Below are 15,780 nucleotides of genomic sequence, written 5' to 3'. Positions count from 1 at the left end.
AATCATGCAAAGACAAAACAGTTCTCTGTCCCCAACCCACATGCAGAGTCCTCATCACGCATCAAATCTACCTGTATCTTGATCTTAGATTTCTTAGACTCCAGAACTGTGAGAATTAGTTTGGTTGTAAAAGTCACCGAAACTGTATGCTGTTATGTCTGCTCATAAGGGGACAATATAAATGAAGTCTATTTCAGGTTAAGAACAGGGAAATGTTCACAAAAAGAGCAGACATATATACAGTATACTGAACTGGAAATCAGCCTATGCAGAAAAGATAGCTTGATATATAGAATTTGTGGTCACCATATTAGATAAGTTGTTTGGCGTAGCCTTGAGTGGGTGGACTCTCTTACAAACTTGATGACCGTGTTTTATGTGCACATAAACATTTTCAAAATAAATGTGTGCCAACTCTTTTATTATTCTATTCATATCTTTTAAAATATTCGAACCATAAACTTAATTGCTATTTCTAATTGCTGTAACAATAGATTGCTTTTGAATATGTATGATATACTGTTAACATTGCTATATCTAAACTATAATCCTCATAATTATAGTGAAGGCATATTGGTGTCCTTATTTTACAAATGATACATTGAAATATGATCTGTGAAAAATTATAATATTGGCTTTGTAGATAATTGTGCATCTACAGTGGCCTTTCTCTCTCCAAGTGACTTTCAGGTGACCTGCTACTGAATTTCCTAATGGCCCGATCTAAGTCTGTTTTTGCTACTAACAGTGAATGAAGAGCCAGTGGTTGGACAATTACTAGGAAGATGGAAGGGTATGAATAATGCACGAACTGGATAATAGCCCCATTTGGATTATCTATAGGGCCCTGGCAAAAGCACGCCCCACATATTCTTTCCGCATATAAGGCTTCTTGGTATCTAGACTTTTTGTCAACAGGGGACCAGTGCGCAGTTCCCTGAGAAGAATTGGTGAAGAGGCCACCGGTACAAATTCAGTAATGTACACAAATACCTTATCTGATGTAAGCCCTCTCTGATCACTAGCTTGGGGCAGGCGCAAGACAAGCAACAAAATCCTGGTTCACACACAGGGCAGACATAGCTGCAAATTCCAGGAGTGACTTTCTTGTTAACTGTGCACAAGTTACAGGCTCTCTCTTCTCTTCTTTAAACTGTAGAGAAAATATTTTAATCATACTTTCCTTAAAATATTTTGCAAAAATAAAATACTTCAGTATATTATAGGAGCTGAAACATACAGACAAAACTAGTATTTTAGGACCAATAGATATGAGAAGCAACTGATAGTGTAAATAAGGACTAAAAGGTATAATAGATAATGTGAAATAGGAAGAAAAGGGACAAAGAGGAACGGTAAATGGGAGGGGTAGAGGAAAGTAAAGAAGGGAATGGAATTAATATAAGAAAATGCAAAATAATGGAAACAAAATCTTTGTACACAGGGAGGGCAGGAGGGGGTTGAAGGGAGGGCAGGCGAATGAGGAAAAATAAGAAGCAAGACTGATTATATAAAGGTACAAATTTCCAACAGTCAACGTAATTATAATGTATACATTAAATGTATCAATAAAATTACTTTTAAAAAGATATGGGAAGAGGTGGAAGAAGAAAGGGAAATTTTTTGGACTAAAATTTGTGGGTCATCTATAAAATATAAGATACTACACTAGCACTAGGGAAATAGTCATAAATTCCCATGGTCTTGTTGCCTTTAATTGTCACTGGCCAGTAAATGATAGTTCTGAGGTATCTAATTGTAACATCTTTTTCCCATGTTACGCGTCAAAGGCTGTTTTACATACTTGTTATGCATTTACATATATTTTCATAACTAATTCTGTAAGCTAAGAAGTGTTATTTACAATGTATAGAAAAGCAAACCAAGGTTCTGAGAGTTCAAGGAACTTACCTAGGATGGTACACGTGAAGTTTTTGTCTAAGTTTGCCTTTGTAGCCCACACTGCTTCCTGCGCTATTTTTCCTTCTTCAGTAGCTGCTTTGAGAAAGGAGCTACTAACTTTTGGTCGTGATAGCTAGAACGGATATGTGTGCACATTTGTTGGTACAAATTTATAGAAATGTCACTGTTTAAATAAACAGAGAGGGAAGAAGAAGATGATGGAGGAGGATGAGAGCGAAGAGGAGGAGGAGGAAAAGCAAGCGAGCAAGCAAGGAAGGAAAGAGTGAGAGAAAGAAAAAGAAAGAAAGAGAAAGAAGGAAGAGGGAGGGAAAGAAAGAGACTTTCTTTGCATTAGCATGCTCTTGGTGATGAGTGAGTGTTGAATCAATTCAGTAGTAGAGAGTGGGGATCACATTTATTTCCTTGAATATGCTTTGGGCCAACTTGTACACCAGCAGCCTCAGGGATACATACGGCTGGGTCAGGGACAGTGCTCCCCATAATGTATAGTTGGAATAGTATGAACTATGTGTTCTATTTGAAAATCAGATTTCTGGTTGGCTATTCTTTCCTTATAGGTGCTTCTTAGGGAGATAATACAAATTTTCATGGAAGAAAAAAAAAAGAATTCTGGATCTTCTATCCCTATGTTATATTGTGCAATTACTATCACCTGTCTGGGGTTCAAGTCCTCGTTTGAGCAGTATGGACGAGAACAATGCCCTGTGTAGAGTGTTATAAAGATACATTTCCTTCACACGCTGCTATAATTCGAATATGCTTTATCTCCTCAGAAACGCACAGTGGAATTTGCCTGGCACTGTGGTCGTACTGGGCAGTGAGGCATTTAAGAGTTGATTAGGCCGTTATGAAGGATTAATGCCTTTCTGTTAAGAGTGGGCTCTCTTTACCTCGCTGTGAACAGAGAATGTTCTGTGTGCTTTCTCTTCCACATGTGTTCACCTGACCTTCTGCTTTTGCCCACTATTGTAATGCAGCAAGTGTCCTTCATCAGATACAATCTCCTGGTCTTGGGCTTCTACTCTCCCAATCCCTGTGTCAAATTTCTTTCTCTTATAAATTACCCTCTCTCATGCATTCTGTTGTAGTAACAGAAAACAAAGAACACATGCTAAACCACAATTGTTAACAACAAAACCAAATCACTTTTATTTGCTCTTTTTGGTTAGAAATGTTTTTTTTTTTTTTAATGGTACACACTCTTCTGATGTTTAAAATGGATGGCATTGAAAAATCACTATAAAATTATTATAAAACTAAAAAATATTAGATTGCTAAAGGATTTTAGAAGTCATCTAATCAAATCTTCAGAGTATAAATATGTAGAGATGGAAGGCCAAAGAAATGGCTTCTCCATGGATTTCTGACCTGGATCATTACAATATACTAATGGCATGAAGTCAGTAAAGATATAATATAATCACTCTTATAATAAGGGGCTAGTTCCCCAAAGGATAATGAGTCCATAATTCTGAAACTAGTTTTATAATCACTTGTTTTGCTCACTTTTTCAATATGCTGTCATTTCTACATTTGTTCTATCCAATGTCTGTATATTTTATTCTTCTCATCCACTTTGAGCTAAGAAACAAATTAGCTATTCTAAAGTATATTTAAAATATGAATGAACACTCTGTGAATGAGGATGTAGTGGCTACTGTATGTAAAATTCTTGTCTTTCAGAGCCTTTCTGTGGGTTTCTTCATTTTGAATATGTTCAATAGCTAGGTGGCAGTGAGAGTTCTGGGGCAAGGTGTTCTGGATTTAGTAGTACATTGGTTTTCTGATAAACTAAGATTTCTAGAAAACTGAACTACAGAGAAAAGTGAGACATCATTACATCAACATTTGGATTAATGTTAAAATCAGACACTGAAAACAAGTTAATAAATCATCATCACCATCAACAACCTCAAAAAGAATCTAAGGATATCAGCTAAACTATGGGATTTTTTAAAATGTGTTCAATTATAACTAAAATGTAGAAGTTATGTATAGAAGGTTGTTGGTCAATTAATCAGATATTAGTTGAGAGACAAGAAACTTTATTTATAACTACAGGATGAGTGTTTCTGCATCTTAGCTTTCTCACTCAGTGTATGGAGTCAGGTCTAAAAGAATTCCCATTCAAGTGGCCACAGAGTCATCACAGCTGCTCTCCAGGTCCCCAGTTTTGCCCATGTAATCACTAACACATGCAAACAAAAGAGAGTGTTGTGTAAACGCTGGAGGATTTAAAACAATAATTGTCATTGATTTTTCTGGAACAGAAAACATCAGTCTGTCACAAAAATGTATAATCAAATAAAAAAAATTTGGGGGAAGCGCTTTGAAAATTGAATTCTTTAGTAACCAGCAGCAAGCATGACTCCGAATTCTCATTGCTGATCTATGTTTCTGTTTTGTTTTGCTTAGAGGTAATAGCGTTTATTTTATTTTTATGTTGGCTAATTGGTATATGCAAATTCATTCATGATTACATAGGACCAGTAGTGGAATGTTTTAAACCTTACAATTTTATATCAGTGCTAACTATTAGGGTATAATAAATTGGCAAGATGGTACTTTAAACAAGTTATTACATGTCCTTATGTTTTAGGCAATATGTGTGTGTGTGTCAGAAACTTTATATATATATATATAATATATATTCATATATATTTATCTGCTGTAGCAAACGGAAATGAGGGTTTATCACTAATTATTTTATGTCAAAAATATTCTTCTGGATAGCTTCCTGAGCAGCTCGTTATAGCTCCTGAAATTGAACCATAGCGTAGCATTTCACAGGGTTTAAACTGGACAGCAGAATAGTTGAGGTATCAGTGTGTGTGCTATTGTCTCTCGCTTAGAAATCTGCCCTTTTGTGCTTCACTTGGTGATGTGGGCGCTGTGCTGCACTTTTCCCTTTTTCCTTTTCAAATGATTTGTCTGAATTCTGAGAATAGGAGCCACTATAGGGAAATAAAAAGACAGGAGGAAAGGGAAAAAGGGACTTCCTCAGCCCATCTTAAGGCTGTTTCTGCATGAGGTCTGCCTGGGTTCCATCCCTGCAAGCTGGCGACAGCAGTTGGTTCAGCCTGAAGATCTCATTATCCTCCCAAGAGCGCCTCACTATGACCCAGATAGTGCCATTTTGTGGATGCCCTCTTCACATGTTTCCACTAAAAAATAATCCTGCACCTTTCTCTTTGACCTGTTGTTTTTAAGAGTGATTATTTTCTTGTCTGGACTGTATTTGATACTAGAAGACTCTATGATTTATTTGATCATGTTCATGGCTTCTACTGAAATATGAGGTGTGATCAAACTCAGGTAAGAGTTTAAATTAGAATTGTTGCAGTAAAAGACACACTGCCACTAATGGCCCTCAAATATGTCTTTTCAACAAACATATCTCATCATCCTTCCTACTTGCTGAAGCTGTTCTCAATGTCTTCTTTTGTAACTACATTTATGAGGTGCGATAAAAAATACAGTAAATGTAGGTATGGTGTTCCATCCCGCCAAAAGTCAGGCTCATAAAATATTGCAGTGAATCCACATGGACCATATTTAACCAATCTGACATTGTTCTGATTCTTCCCCAAAATCAAAATTTAAAAAAATGCCTCGAATTAATTCAGGCTATCAAGGTAAGCACAGCAGTGCCACTGAAAACACTCATGAATTGCTTCAAAAAGTGAATGACCGAGTACATGTACTGAGAGCAGCAGGGAGATTTCTGAGAAGGATTAATGGCAATGCACCTTTTACTGTAATAAATTTCACTGTAGTTTTTTATCACACCTTGTAATGATGTTCTTGCCAATGGAAAATAAATCATGAGTACTTCATTACATGAAATTCCCTCACATTTAAGCAAAATAAATCCTTTTGAGTTAATGATAGTGAAGCTCTCTGAGAACCAAGGATGTTTTACATTTTGTGATAGAGATGATGATGGTTACAAACCGTGGCAGCGTAGCCTCTTTTGATTAGAAAGTCTTCTAACAGAAAAGAGTACATTCGGGGCTTTTAATTCTATATACAAATAATAGAGAAAAAAGAGCTTCTATAGCAGTATTACAGGCATCTCTTATTTTCAGTCGCTGCAGGATTGCGTCTCACAAAAGTCAGGGGCATATTTTATACTGATTGTACAACTGCAATATGAATTGAAACCTTAAACTTGCCGTGCCACTTAGGAGAAAGTCAGGACCATAATTGGGTAGAAAAGTGAGGCTGAAACTGGTTCGATAGAGGCTGAGTAGACTCAGATTGGACTGGAAATCTAAGAACCTCAAGGCTGTCTAAGAATTTTCTGCTTGTGGAAGCATCTTCCTGAATGTGATGAGATTCTTCCACTCCGGAATTAAGACCCTTCCGTAACTGCTGGATAAAGAACCCTAAATACACCACCCAAGATGCTTCCTGGGAGCAAATGATAGTAGAAGAAAAAAGCTATAAATACCAATTAGAGCTTTGTAACTAATTGCAGAGGTGGACACTGCAATAACTATGCATATTTTATTTTTATGGCAGCATTTCCATATATATATAGTATGTTGATATTTGTTTATATTGACTTCTCTGTTTTCTACCTTTCTTCTCCTGTCCCCTTAATATTTAATTTATTTTTATTAGTACATGTATCGATACATAATGAATGCATTCATCATGAAGTGTTTGTACATGCACATTACACATCTATTTCCTCCTTTCTCTCCTCCCCCTTAATTTTTTTTTTAATAACGAGGACTTTTTTCATTAATTAATTTTATTGGTACATTTTAGGTATACAATTTATACTGACATTCATCATTGGGAATTTGGACCTTTATATGATATATGTTGCTTCTTATTTTTTCCCTGTTCCCCTGTCCTCTCTTCAAACCCTCCACTTCTCCCTTTTTTTTTTTTTTTTTTTTGGTACCGCGGATAGAAACTCGGGTCCTTGCGCTTGCAAGGCAGGCCGCCGAACCGCTGAGCTAAATCCCCGGTCCCTCTTCTCCCTTTTTACAAAGAATTTGTTTCCATTGTTTTCCTTTTCTCATATTCATTCCTTTCCCCTACACCCCACACTTCCCCTTCCCCTTCGGAGCTTTTCTTTCTATTTCACATTATCTATTATACCTTTTGATCCTATTTACACTGTAAGTTTCTCACATCACAGAAACTATTCAATATTTACACATGTGTCCTATTTATTTCACTGAAAAATATGGCCTCAATATGCATCCACTTAGCTATAAATGTTCCTCTAGTATCTCGTTCGTTATAGCTGAGTAGTACTCCATTTTATTTTTTTTTAAAAAACCAAACAACTACATATTCTTTATCCAGTCTTCAGTTGATGGGAAATTGGGCTTTTTCCAAACTTTATTTATTACCACTATAAATATGGATGCACATATATCACTGTGGTGTAATTCTTTTAAATCTTTTGGGATGATACCCAGCAGGAGAATAGCTGGGTCAAATGGGACCTTTGGTCTTAGTTTTTTGAGATATCTCCACACTGATTTCTACAATGGTTATACCAGTCTACACTCCTACCAACAGTGGAGAAGAGTGCCTTTTCCCCATAGTCCTGCCAGTATTTGTTATTGGTTAACTTCCTGATAGCGACCATTCTTCCTGGAGTAAGGTGGAATCTCAGCATTATTTTGATTTGCATCTCTTGAATGACCAGTGATGTTGAACAGTTTTTCATATGTTTATTGGCTGTTTCTACTTTGACTGAGAAATCTGTTCATTTTAGGTGCCTATTTTGGGATTTTGTCTTTAAATTTTGGAGGTTTGATTTTTAAAAAGTATTTATATATTCTAGATTGTGAAGAACAAATATAGCAAAAATGACCATACTTCCAAAACTGCTATAAAGATTCAATGCAATTCCAATTGAAATTCTAGCAATGTATTTCACAGAGTTTTAGAAAACAATCCAAAAATTCATTTGGAACCAAGAAAAGACCTAGAATAGTAAAAGCAATTGTAGGCAACAAAGACAAGGTAGGGGGCATCACAGTCCCCAACTTGAAACTATTTACAAAGCTACTGTGAATAAAAACAGCATGGTACTGTCAAAGAAACAGACCTCAGGACCAATGGAGCAGATCAGAAGATGCAGAAACAACTCCAGACACACTCAACCACCTGATTTTTGACAAAGGAGACAAACACCCTCACTCTAGGGAAGATAGCCTCTTTAATAAATGGTGCTGGAAAAATTGGCTTTCAACCTGCCAAAGATTAAAGCTAGACCTATGTCTCTCACCATGCACTATACTAAAATCCAAGTGAATTACAGATGTAAATATTAAAACAGAAATGCTAAACCATCTGGAAAAGAAGTTAGGTGGAACTCTTAAAGACATTGGTGTAGGAAACAGAAAATGTAAATAAAGATCAAAATGTATAATAGGTAATGTGAAATAGAAAGAAAAGGTCCAAATGAGAAGGGGAAGTTGAAGGGGTAGGGGAAAGGAAAGAAGGGAAAGAAATAAATATGAGAAAGGGAAAAAAATGAAAACAAAATCTTTGTAAATAGGGAGAGGTGGAGGGGTTGAACAGAGGGCAGGGGAATGGGGGAAAAATAAGAACCAAGATAAATCATGGAAAGGTATAAACCCCAATAATGAATTTCATCATATTATGTACCTAAAATGGAGAAATAAAATTAATTTTTAAAAAAGCTTCTGCACAGCCAGAGAAACCAACAGAGTGAAGAGAACCCCCAATGTGGGAAAAAACCTCTTATATTAAGTATTTTTTTAAATGGATAACCTTTGATAAGTAATGAATCTTTAATAAACAGAGTGATAAGGTAAGACCATGATTCTATTAGGAGAATAAGTAGCATCACTCAGAAATGTGATAGTTGTATAGAGGTAGATACAGTGACTTTTAGGATTTTAAGTATTTCCTTTTGGGAAAAATGATGAGTAATTTTGTTCATGTGAGGATTAATCATGCTTTATGACTGTGAAGAAGTATAAATGTGTACAGAAGTATATCTACATATGGTACTGAATAACTAGAGGGTTAAATATGCTAGTTAATAATTATGCAAGGGCCAGAGATTTAGCTCAGTGGTTCCCCCACCTGCCTCGCAAGTGCAAGGTCCCGTGTTTCATTCCTGGTACCAAAATAATAATAATAATAATAATAATAATAATAATAATAATAATAATAATAATAAATTATTATGTCTGCCAATGCCATAACCAACCTTCTCTTCCATTTTGTTATGCTGGGCTGAAACTGTAACTTTTACTTCTGCTCTGCCACGAGGCTTTCTTTTCAGTTGTGTAGATGAAGTTACAAGGAAAGAACAGTGTTTGATCCTTTTCATTGACACGTTTTGCTATCCGATGACGCTTTCCTCCTGGGACACAGTTGGTTCCATCTTCCAGGTGTTTGCCCTCTAAGAGCCAGCCCTGTTCTCTCGAGCCAGGGCTCTCAGTTTCAGCCAAACATCTCATCTTCCAGAGCCTGATCCCACACGTGCAAGAGTTCTCCTCTGAACTCTGAGAATGTAACAGCAGTGGTTCTAAACCTCTGCTCTGGAAAGCCCCTCCTTTCGTGATCTGACCTACCAGATCAGCTAGTGGCCTCCTGTCCTTTAGGGTGAAATTCCTGGCTCTGGGAGTTTTCTGGTCTAGGATCTGAGCTACCAACACTGTCCAGGTGGTGTCCTTCCCCCAGATGACAGTCACTCTAAGTCCTTTTGTCCAAATGTCTATATCGTGTTAAATTAATCTCCCTTTCATGTCTACTTCTTACAGTTACCTTATCCATGTTGTTTACTTAACTATAGCCCTTTCTCTTTTAAATTCCTTCTACTGCAGTACCTAGCATAGATTCTATTTTAAAGTCACAATTTGGTATCTGAGGACTGGAGTAAGTCGTGTCCCCATTAAGAGATTCAGTCCTTTATCTTTTTAACTAGAGTGCAGTAGAGGGTAACAGTATAAATACTATCTAGTACGGTATTTCCCAATTATTTTCTGGTGAATGGTACTGCTAAGATTTCTTTTTGATATAGTAATTTGATATATGTTATTAGCGTAAAATTATATGATAAAAGATATAGTAATATGGGTGTAGAAATATTGTGGTACTCTAACAAACTGTTAAAGATTCAGTGTATGTAAATATATCATAATAAAGGCAGTAGGGAGCCTGGCAGAAAAGAAACTTCTCTGACTCAACATCTCTCCCTAAATTATCAGAGGAGGGAAACTTTGACATTGTTTGCCTCTGCTCCCATCTCATGACATACTCTGAAAAATGACCTTCTCTAGAATTCTGAAAAAAGTCACACATTTTTAAGTTTCATGAATTTTCCAAGATTATTTCATTAGGGAGAAACCTAATGCTGATACTTATTTTAAGTGGTTTCATTTATCCATTCCATCCCTCCCTCAGTGCTGAGAGAGTGGGTAAAATGCTATGGAATGAATGTTGGGCAGGGACGTGGCAGAATAGCGGCAAACTTATAAGAAGTAGTGAAATAAAGGAGGAGAGGGTAGTGGAGGGGGTGAGAGTGTACAGTCATAGTATGTTAGGTGAGAACAGGTGTAATTAAGTTTGAGTGAAGGAGTTACGAATTCACAATGCCTGGGTAGGGTTCTCAGCTGTAGCACTTCTGTGCCATATGATTTCAAACCAGTGTCTTCATTTTCTCTGTGCCTTTGTTTCCTTATTTCTATATGAAGAAAATAGCAGTCTGTACTTTCTGGAAATGGAAGGAAGATTGAATGTGATGTAGCATATAAAAAGATGAACACCTACACTTCATTATTTATTACACTCCCTAAAATAAAAGCATGCCCTGTGTAATTACACCAAATTGATTTACAAAGGAAAGAACAGTTTTAAAAAATATAAGTTGTTCAAAATGGAAGGGCCGTTCAAGAGATACGATCGACTGCACCCTTCTGTAAGAGAGAACGGAGGCGAGTCTCCTACAGGGTTGAGATCCTTGCAAAAGGAGCTGAAAGAGAGGTTGGATCCCAGTCTCAGCCTCTGCAATTTTAGTAAATTCTCTTCCGTGCAGACAAATTATGTCATTTTCAGCAATTTTTACTCTCAGTTTTGAAGGGTAGCATTATTGCTTTTGGTCCCATACAAGCTCTCGATTCAATGAAGTTACCTCTCTGTAATGAGTTCACATTTTCTGAGACAGTGGCAAAAACTGCGGTCTCAAAATATTTCTTTCTGGACTCTGAGCTTGTGGAGCGATCTCACAATGTTTTAGTCCCAACCATGAAGGGTTTGTCCATTCGGACGGACTGTACTGCATGTTTTCTGATACTTCCAGCTCGTGCTTCCCAGTCACAATTTGAACAAGAACAAGAGTTAAAAGAAGCATCCAAAGAAGTAGTATAGGAGAAAGGGAGAAGAGTGCCTCGTCTCATGGCAGACTGAGTAGAGGAAAAGAAGAATCGACATTTTTCAAGATGAACATGAGTCTTTTCAGAGCTGGGTGTCATATCTCCTACCTCATAGAATCTCCAAGTCCACTACTCTTGGTCTAGAAATAAACAGTTCATCTTTGAACACCTAAGAAAACTCTTACCCCTGGTGTTAAGGATCAGATCCGGAGAAACATGTTTATTTTTGTTTTATTTTGCGTTGTATTTAGGGAGGGGGGATATGTGCGAGATAATTATAATCATAATATACAAGTCTTCCTTAAAATTACCTTTTCTACAACCTCATGTAATTACGATAAACATATTGCTTTAAAAGGAGGTCTTGGTGAGATAAAACAACACGGTATTACAGTATAACTAAAGCTAAGTACATATGCATACATAATTTATGATCTCTGTATAATTTATATGTATACAACAGCATACTTCTTTGAGGTAAAAGAGCACAGTTAGGTTAAAAGCAAATGTCTAAATTCAATATAAGCTTTACAATGCTACTGAAAGACATTTTGCTAGTGTAAAGTCTTCCAACATGCTTGCATAAAGCTACTGATAAATATTTGGACTGTATTTATATTTTGCTCCCTGGAACCTAAGCCAAAATAAACATTTAAGGTAACATTTTGAAGTGTTAGCATTTCTTACTTTATCTGCCTTGTAAATGTCATTCACAGTGACAATTAAAAATATTGAACAGTGATAGACAAAGCGTGGCAAATACTTCCCGAATCTATCTCATCCTCTTTCTAAATTCTCTCTAAAGTGCAGAAAAATTACATTATTTTCAACAATTTTTGCTCTCAGGTTTGAAGGGTAGCATTATTGCTTTTTGTCCAATACGTGCTCACTCAAAGCTATGAGTTACAGATTTTCAATTTTGACTTTATATCTATGCAAGTCTCAGTGCTATTCTTTAAAACAGAAAAGAAGAACTTGTAGAATACAGGTTGCCGTAGCTGCAAGCTATTCAACACTGCTACTCACTTCCATTGTGTCTTTGGACAGGTAAACTATCCAGTATACAAGGTTGAATCCTGCAAATGCAACCGGGAATAGAATTCGAGAATACTTGTCTATTTTACTGGTGTCACCAAAGCCTGGTGAGACAGGTGGGGGTGTGACGGGCGTTGACTGAAAATTGGGTCCTTCCATGAGAACTTTGCTGGCCTCAGTGGATGGGATGATTGGCAAAGTCAGGGAGGTGATTCTTTTCTTCACATGATACTTGGAATCGGAGCGCTGTGGAAAAATAGGTACAGATCAGCGAAGGAAAAAGAATAGAGATCAGTAATTAGTCTGTTCTTTTTTCACCTCTGCCACATAGTTATAACTAACTACTTAATGTGTAAAGTAAAACATCAGAAAATTATTGATAGCATTTGATGGTGCTGCTTGTCCAAAAAAGGGTCAAAATACATTTTTTTAAAAAGTGCTTTGCTTCCACCTGACATCCTAAATTCAGTACACCATTAATGGATATCAAGCATGTTCTGTGCCTCAGGAAAAGGCTAACTGGGATGCAAAGGTACATTTACCCTGTAGTTATGAATGAACAAGCCCTAGGGAAGTAGATGAGGGAAATCATGCGGCACTGGGGCACCGATCCCAATTTGGAGTATGTGAACAATTAGTATAAGAAAACTGCAGTTCAGCTCGTTGACACTATTCTTCTGGAAATGTTACTGGCTTCTATCTTCTTAGTCATACAATGTAAAGAAGTTGAAATCGTAGACAAAGAGCAAAGATCTAAGGAATATCACAGGCCAGTACCCAAGCGTATAAAGAGCCTTACGTTGAGGGAGGTGATCGCTCATGCCTTGAAATATGTCTCCCTCTTCTCCCGGAAGTTTTCTCTTGCAAGCCTTCTACTTTCCGGTCAGAGCTTCTCTACTCATCTCTACTCATTGTTTCCCCCGAGTGATCCATTTACTAACTCTGAAATTGTTGCACATGCTTTTCTCTCGTTACAGACATTTTCTGCTCTACTGAAATCATACAGCAGTCTAGGTTAGTCTTCAAAGAGATGTTTCATGCATCAACTGACAAGTGAGCTGGCTGGGTTTCAGAAAGGGAAAATGCCTTGCTATGGTCACACTGCTACCAGTATTACCCAGGGGTCAATGTCAGTGCTTATTTCATCCCAACATGCTCTTATCTCTAAAATAGTGAGCCTTGCTCAGAAAATGATTCTGTCCGATTTGGGTTCCTTTCATGCTCCTGGAATCTAGGAGCCTTTCCTCTGATTTCTCTCTTTTCTTGTCTGCCGCTTATCACAATCTCTCTCCTCAAGGCCAGGTTGTCTCGCTGGGCTGCCACCTTCAAACCTTGGCTGTACATTACCCCTGATCTTGTAAAACAGTCTTATATCCTCCATGGCAGCAAAATTACTACTTTGCTTCCTGGCAGGGTATGCTCCTCATGTAAGTGGACTCCCACAGCTTTAGCCAGCCACCCTGCTGCAACAGGATGAGACAGCCCACTTCCCCTGTGCAGAATAAGCTGCGGGACCAAAATGACCTGCTGATGTGGTGACATTTGGGCCACAGGAACAACAACCCCAAGAATTTTTTTCTCTCGTTTTTCCCTTCTGAATTTTGCTTTGATTTTCTGTGGAAGTTTCATGGAAGCTAAATAATAGAAATCATCAGAGAGTCAAGCCCAGTGTATTTTGAGATACCATGAGAAAATCTATCTCTCCACCCAAAGCAAACATGAATGTGCATATTCATGCCTAATGTGGACATGACCGTGGTGAATTTCAAGTGAGGAATGTCCTATCTATCACCTTTGGACTTTGCTAGGCACTTTGGAGAGAGTAAATAAATCACAGGTCTCAGAGGACAAGAGTTTAAAATAGTAGAAGGGCTCATTTTCTCATCCTGGACATAAAATAAGTGATTTTTATCTATTAAAATATGTGACAGCTGAGGACTAAGTCCGTAGGCTGTGCCATGTGAAGTTGGACCAGAGTAATGATACATCGGTCTCAGTTCATGCTGCCTCTCTGAGAGATAAACTTATAACTGTCTTTCAGTTTTCTGATATGTTTCTTAATTCTGATTGGATTTTTAATCCACTAAATATGCTGGTGAAATATTATCTTCCTGAAAGACCGGAATGTGCCCCTCTTTCATCCACCAAACAACCCATATGCTTCCACCCATTTGGATCATTAAAGTACGTTCCTCTGTTAGAAATTCCCAAAGATCATGACAGAGTAGAAGGAGGGCGAGGCTTCAGAGCAGGTTTTCTTTCCAGGCTCATCTTAAATAGTATGTGCTACCTGCCTGAAACCTTCATTTCTTTTTTTTTTTTTCAATTTTAGGCAGTCATGCCTGGTTTACTGGAATGAAACAGTGATTGTGAAACAATGCCTCAGAAGCATATAGAGCATTGTTTTTCTCTAATTCACATCTTTAGAGAAGTGCAGCAAGAGAGCTGTTTCTGAATCTTGGCATCATCACAAAAGACTTACTGAGGATTACCAAATAACCCTGGTCTAGAGAGAAGAGGCATCATTCAGAACAAACTACTATGAAAAATGTAAAGAAAATGGCATTAGCTTGGAATTAAAGCCAAAGGAATTATTCCTGTCCTCATTTGTTGCCCTATTCTCTATTGCCTATAAGTTAAGAGGAAAGGAGAACAGAAGAGATAGAAATCCCCACATTATATTTTCATATCTACCACTTACCTGTGATAAGATTTAGATGCTACATAGATATGAGAAATTCTCACTCTTCCAAAGCTTCAAGTTTTTATCTTTGAAGTTAAGCGTAATTAATATTTTCCATTAAACTTTTCCCCAAATGTTCACCTGATTTTTTATTATCTGCAATGTCCACGTTCTTCACATTCTCACTCCTTAACTTACTTCTACTTCACTTCCTCCTTGCCTGGAATAACTTGCGTGGCCACTCCATCTTTAGCTTTTCTGCATTTCTTGTGAAAGCAAACTCATGCGCCACCTGACATCCGTAATTATACCTGTCTTTATACCCCTTTCTGCATACTTGGTTCACCTCCAGTGATTGTTACCAGATACTTCCTTCAAAGAATAATTAGATCTCTTATGTCTTGTCTCCTTTCCTTACACAAAAATCTGCTTTTTGTTAGAAGAAATCTGCTGTTCAAGTTTGCGTGTTTCATTTTGCCTACTCACTACACAGAATATAGTTAACTTTTAGTAAATGTACTTAATCAACAAGCCAATGAAGGTTTGAATATTTTCCAGGATTTTTTTGGAGGAAGAAGGAATGGGAGGGGAACACAAAGTTTTAATAATGTTATGTTATATTTTAATATATCATTCAGTAGTATATTAGACCATAGGTGTAATTTCTAAATGTTTATTGTTCACAAGGCAATTTGTGTGCATAATTTCACTTATTCTTTGAAAACATTCTCTCTCTTTTTTTTTTTTTTTTTTTTTTTT

At 37.1% G+C, this 15,780-nt stretch overlaps 1 protein-coding gene across 2 annotated transcripts in view; it reads right to left on the bottom strand.

The window, feature by feature from the left end:
- Positions 1-12,308: 12,308 nt before the first annotated feature.
- The window catches only part of Gabra6 (gamma-aminobutyric acid type A receptor subunit alpha6), a 14,392-nt gene continuing 10,920 nt past the window's right edge, over positions 12,309-15,780 (bottom strand). For both annotated transcript variants that reach the window (XM_010622245.1, XM_010622246.1), the window contains exon 9: positions 12,309-12,584. In XM_010622245.1, coding sequence (XP_010620547.1) covers positions 12,309-12,584 — 276 coding nt within the window. The remainder of the gene's footprint in view (positions 12,585-15,780) is intronic.

Source organism: Fukomys damarensis, unplaced genomic scaffold (genome assembly GCF_012274545.1).
Source record: "Fukomys damarensis isolate Sample0158 unplaced genomic scaffold, DMR_v1.0_HiC HiC_scaffold_9, whole genome shotgun sequence".
Classification (NCBI taxonomy): domain Eukaryota; kingdom Metazoa; phylum Chordata; class Mammalia; order Rodentia; family Bathyergidae; genus Fukomys; species Fukomys damarensis.
Note: the sequence above shows the minus strand (reverse complement) of the source record. Positions and strands in the feature narration are given on the sequence as shown.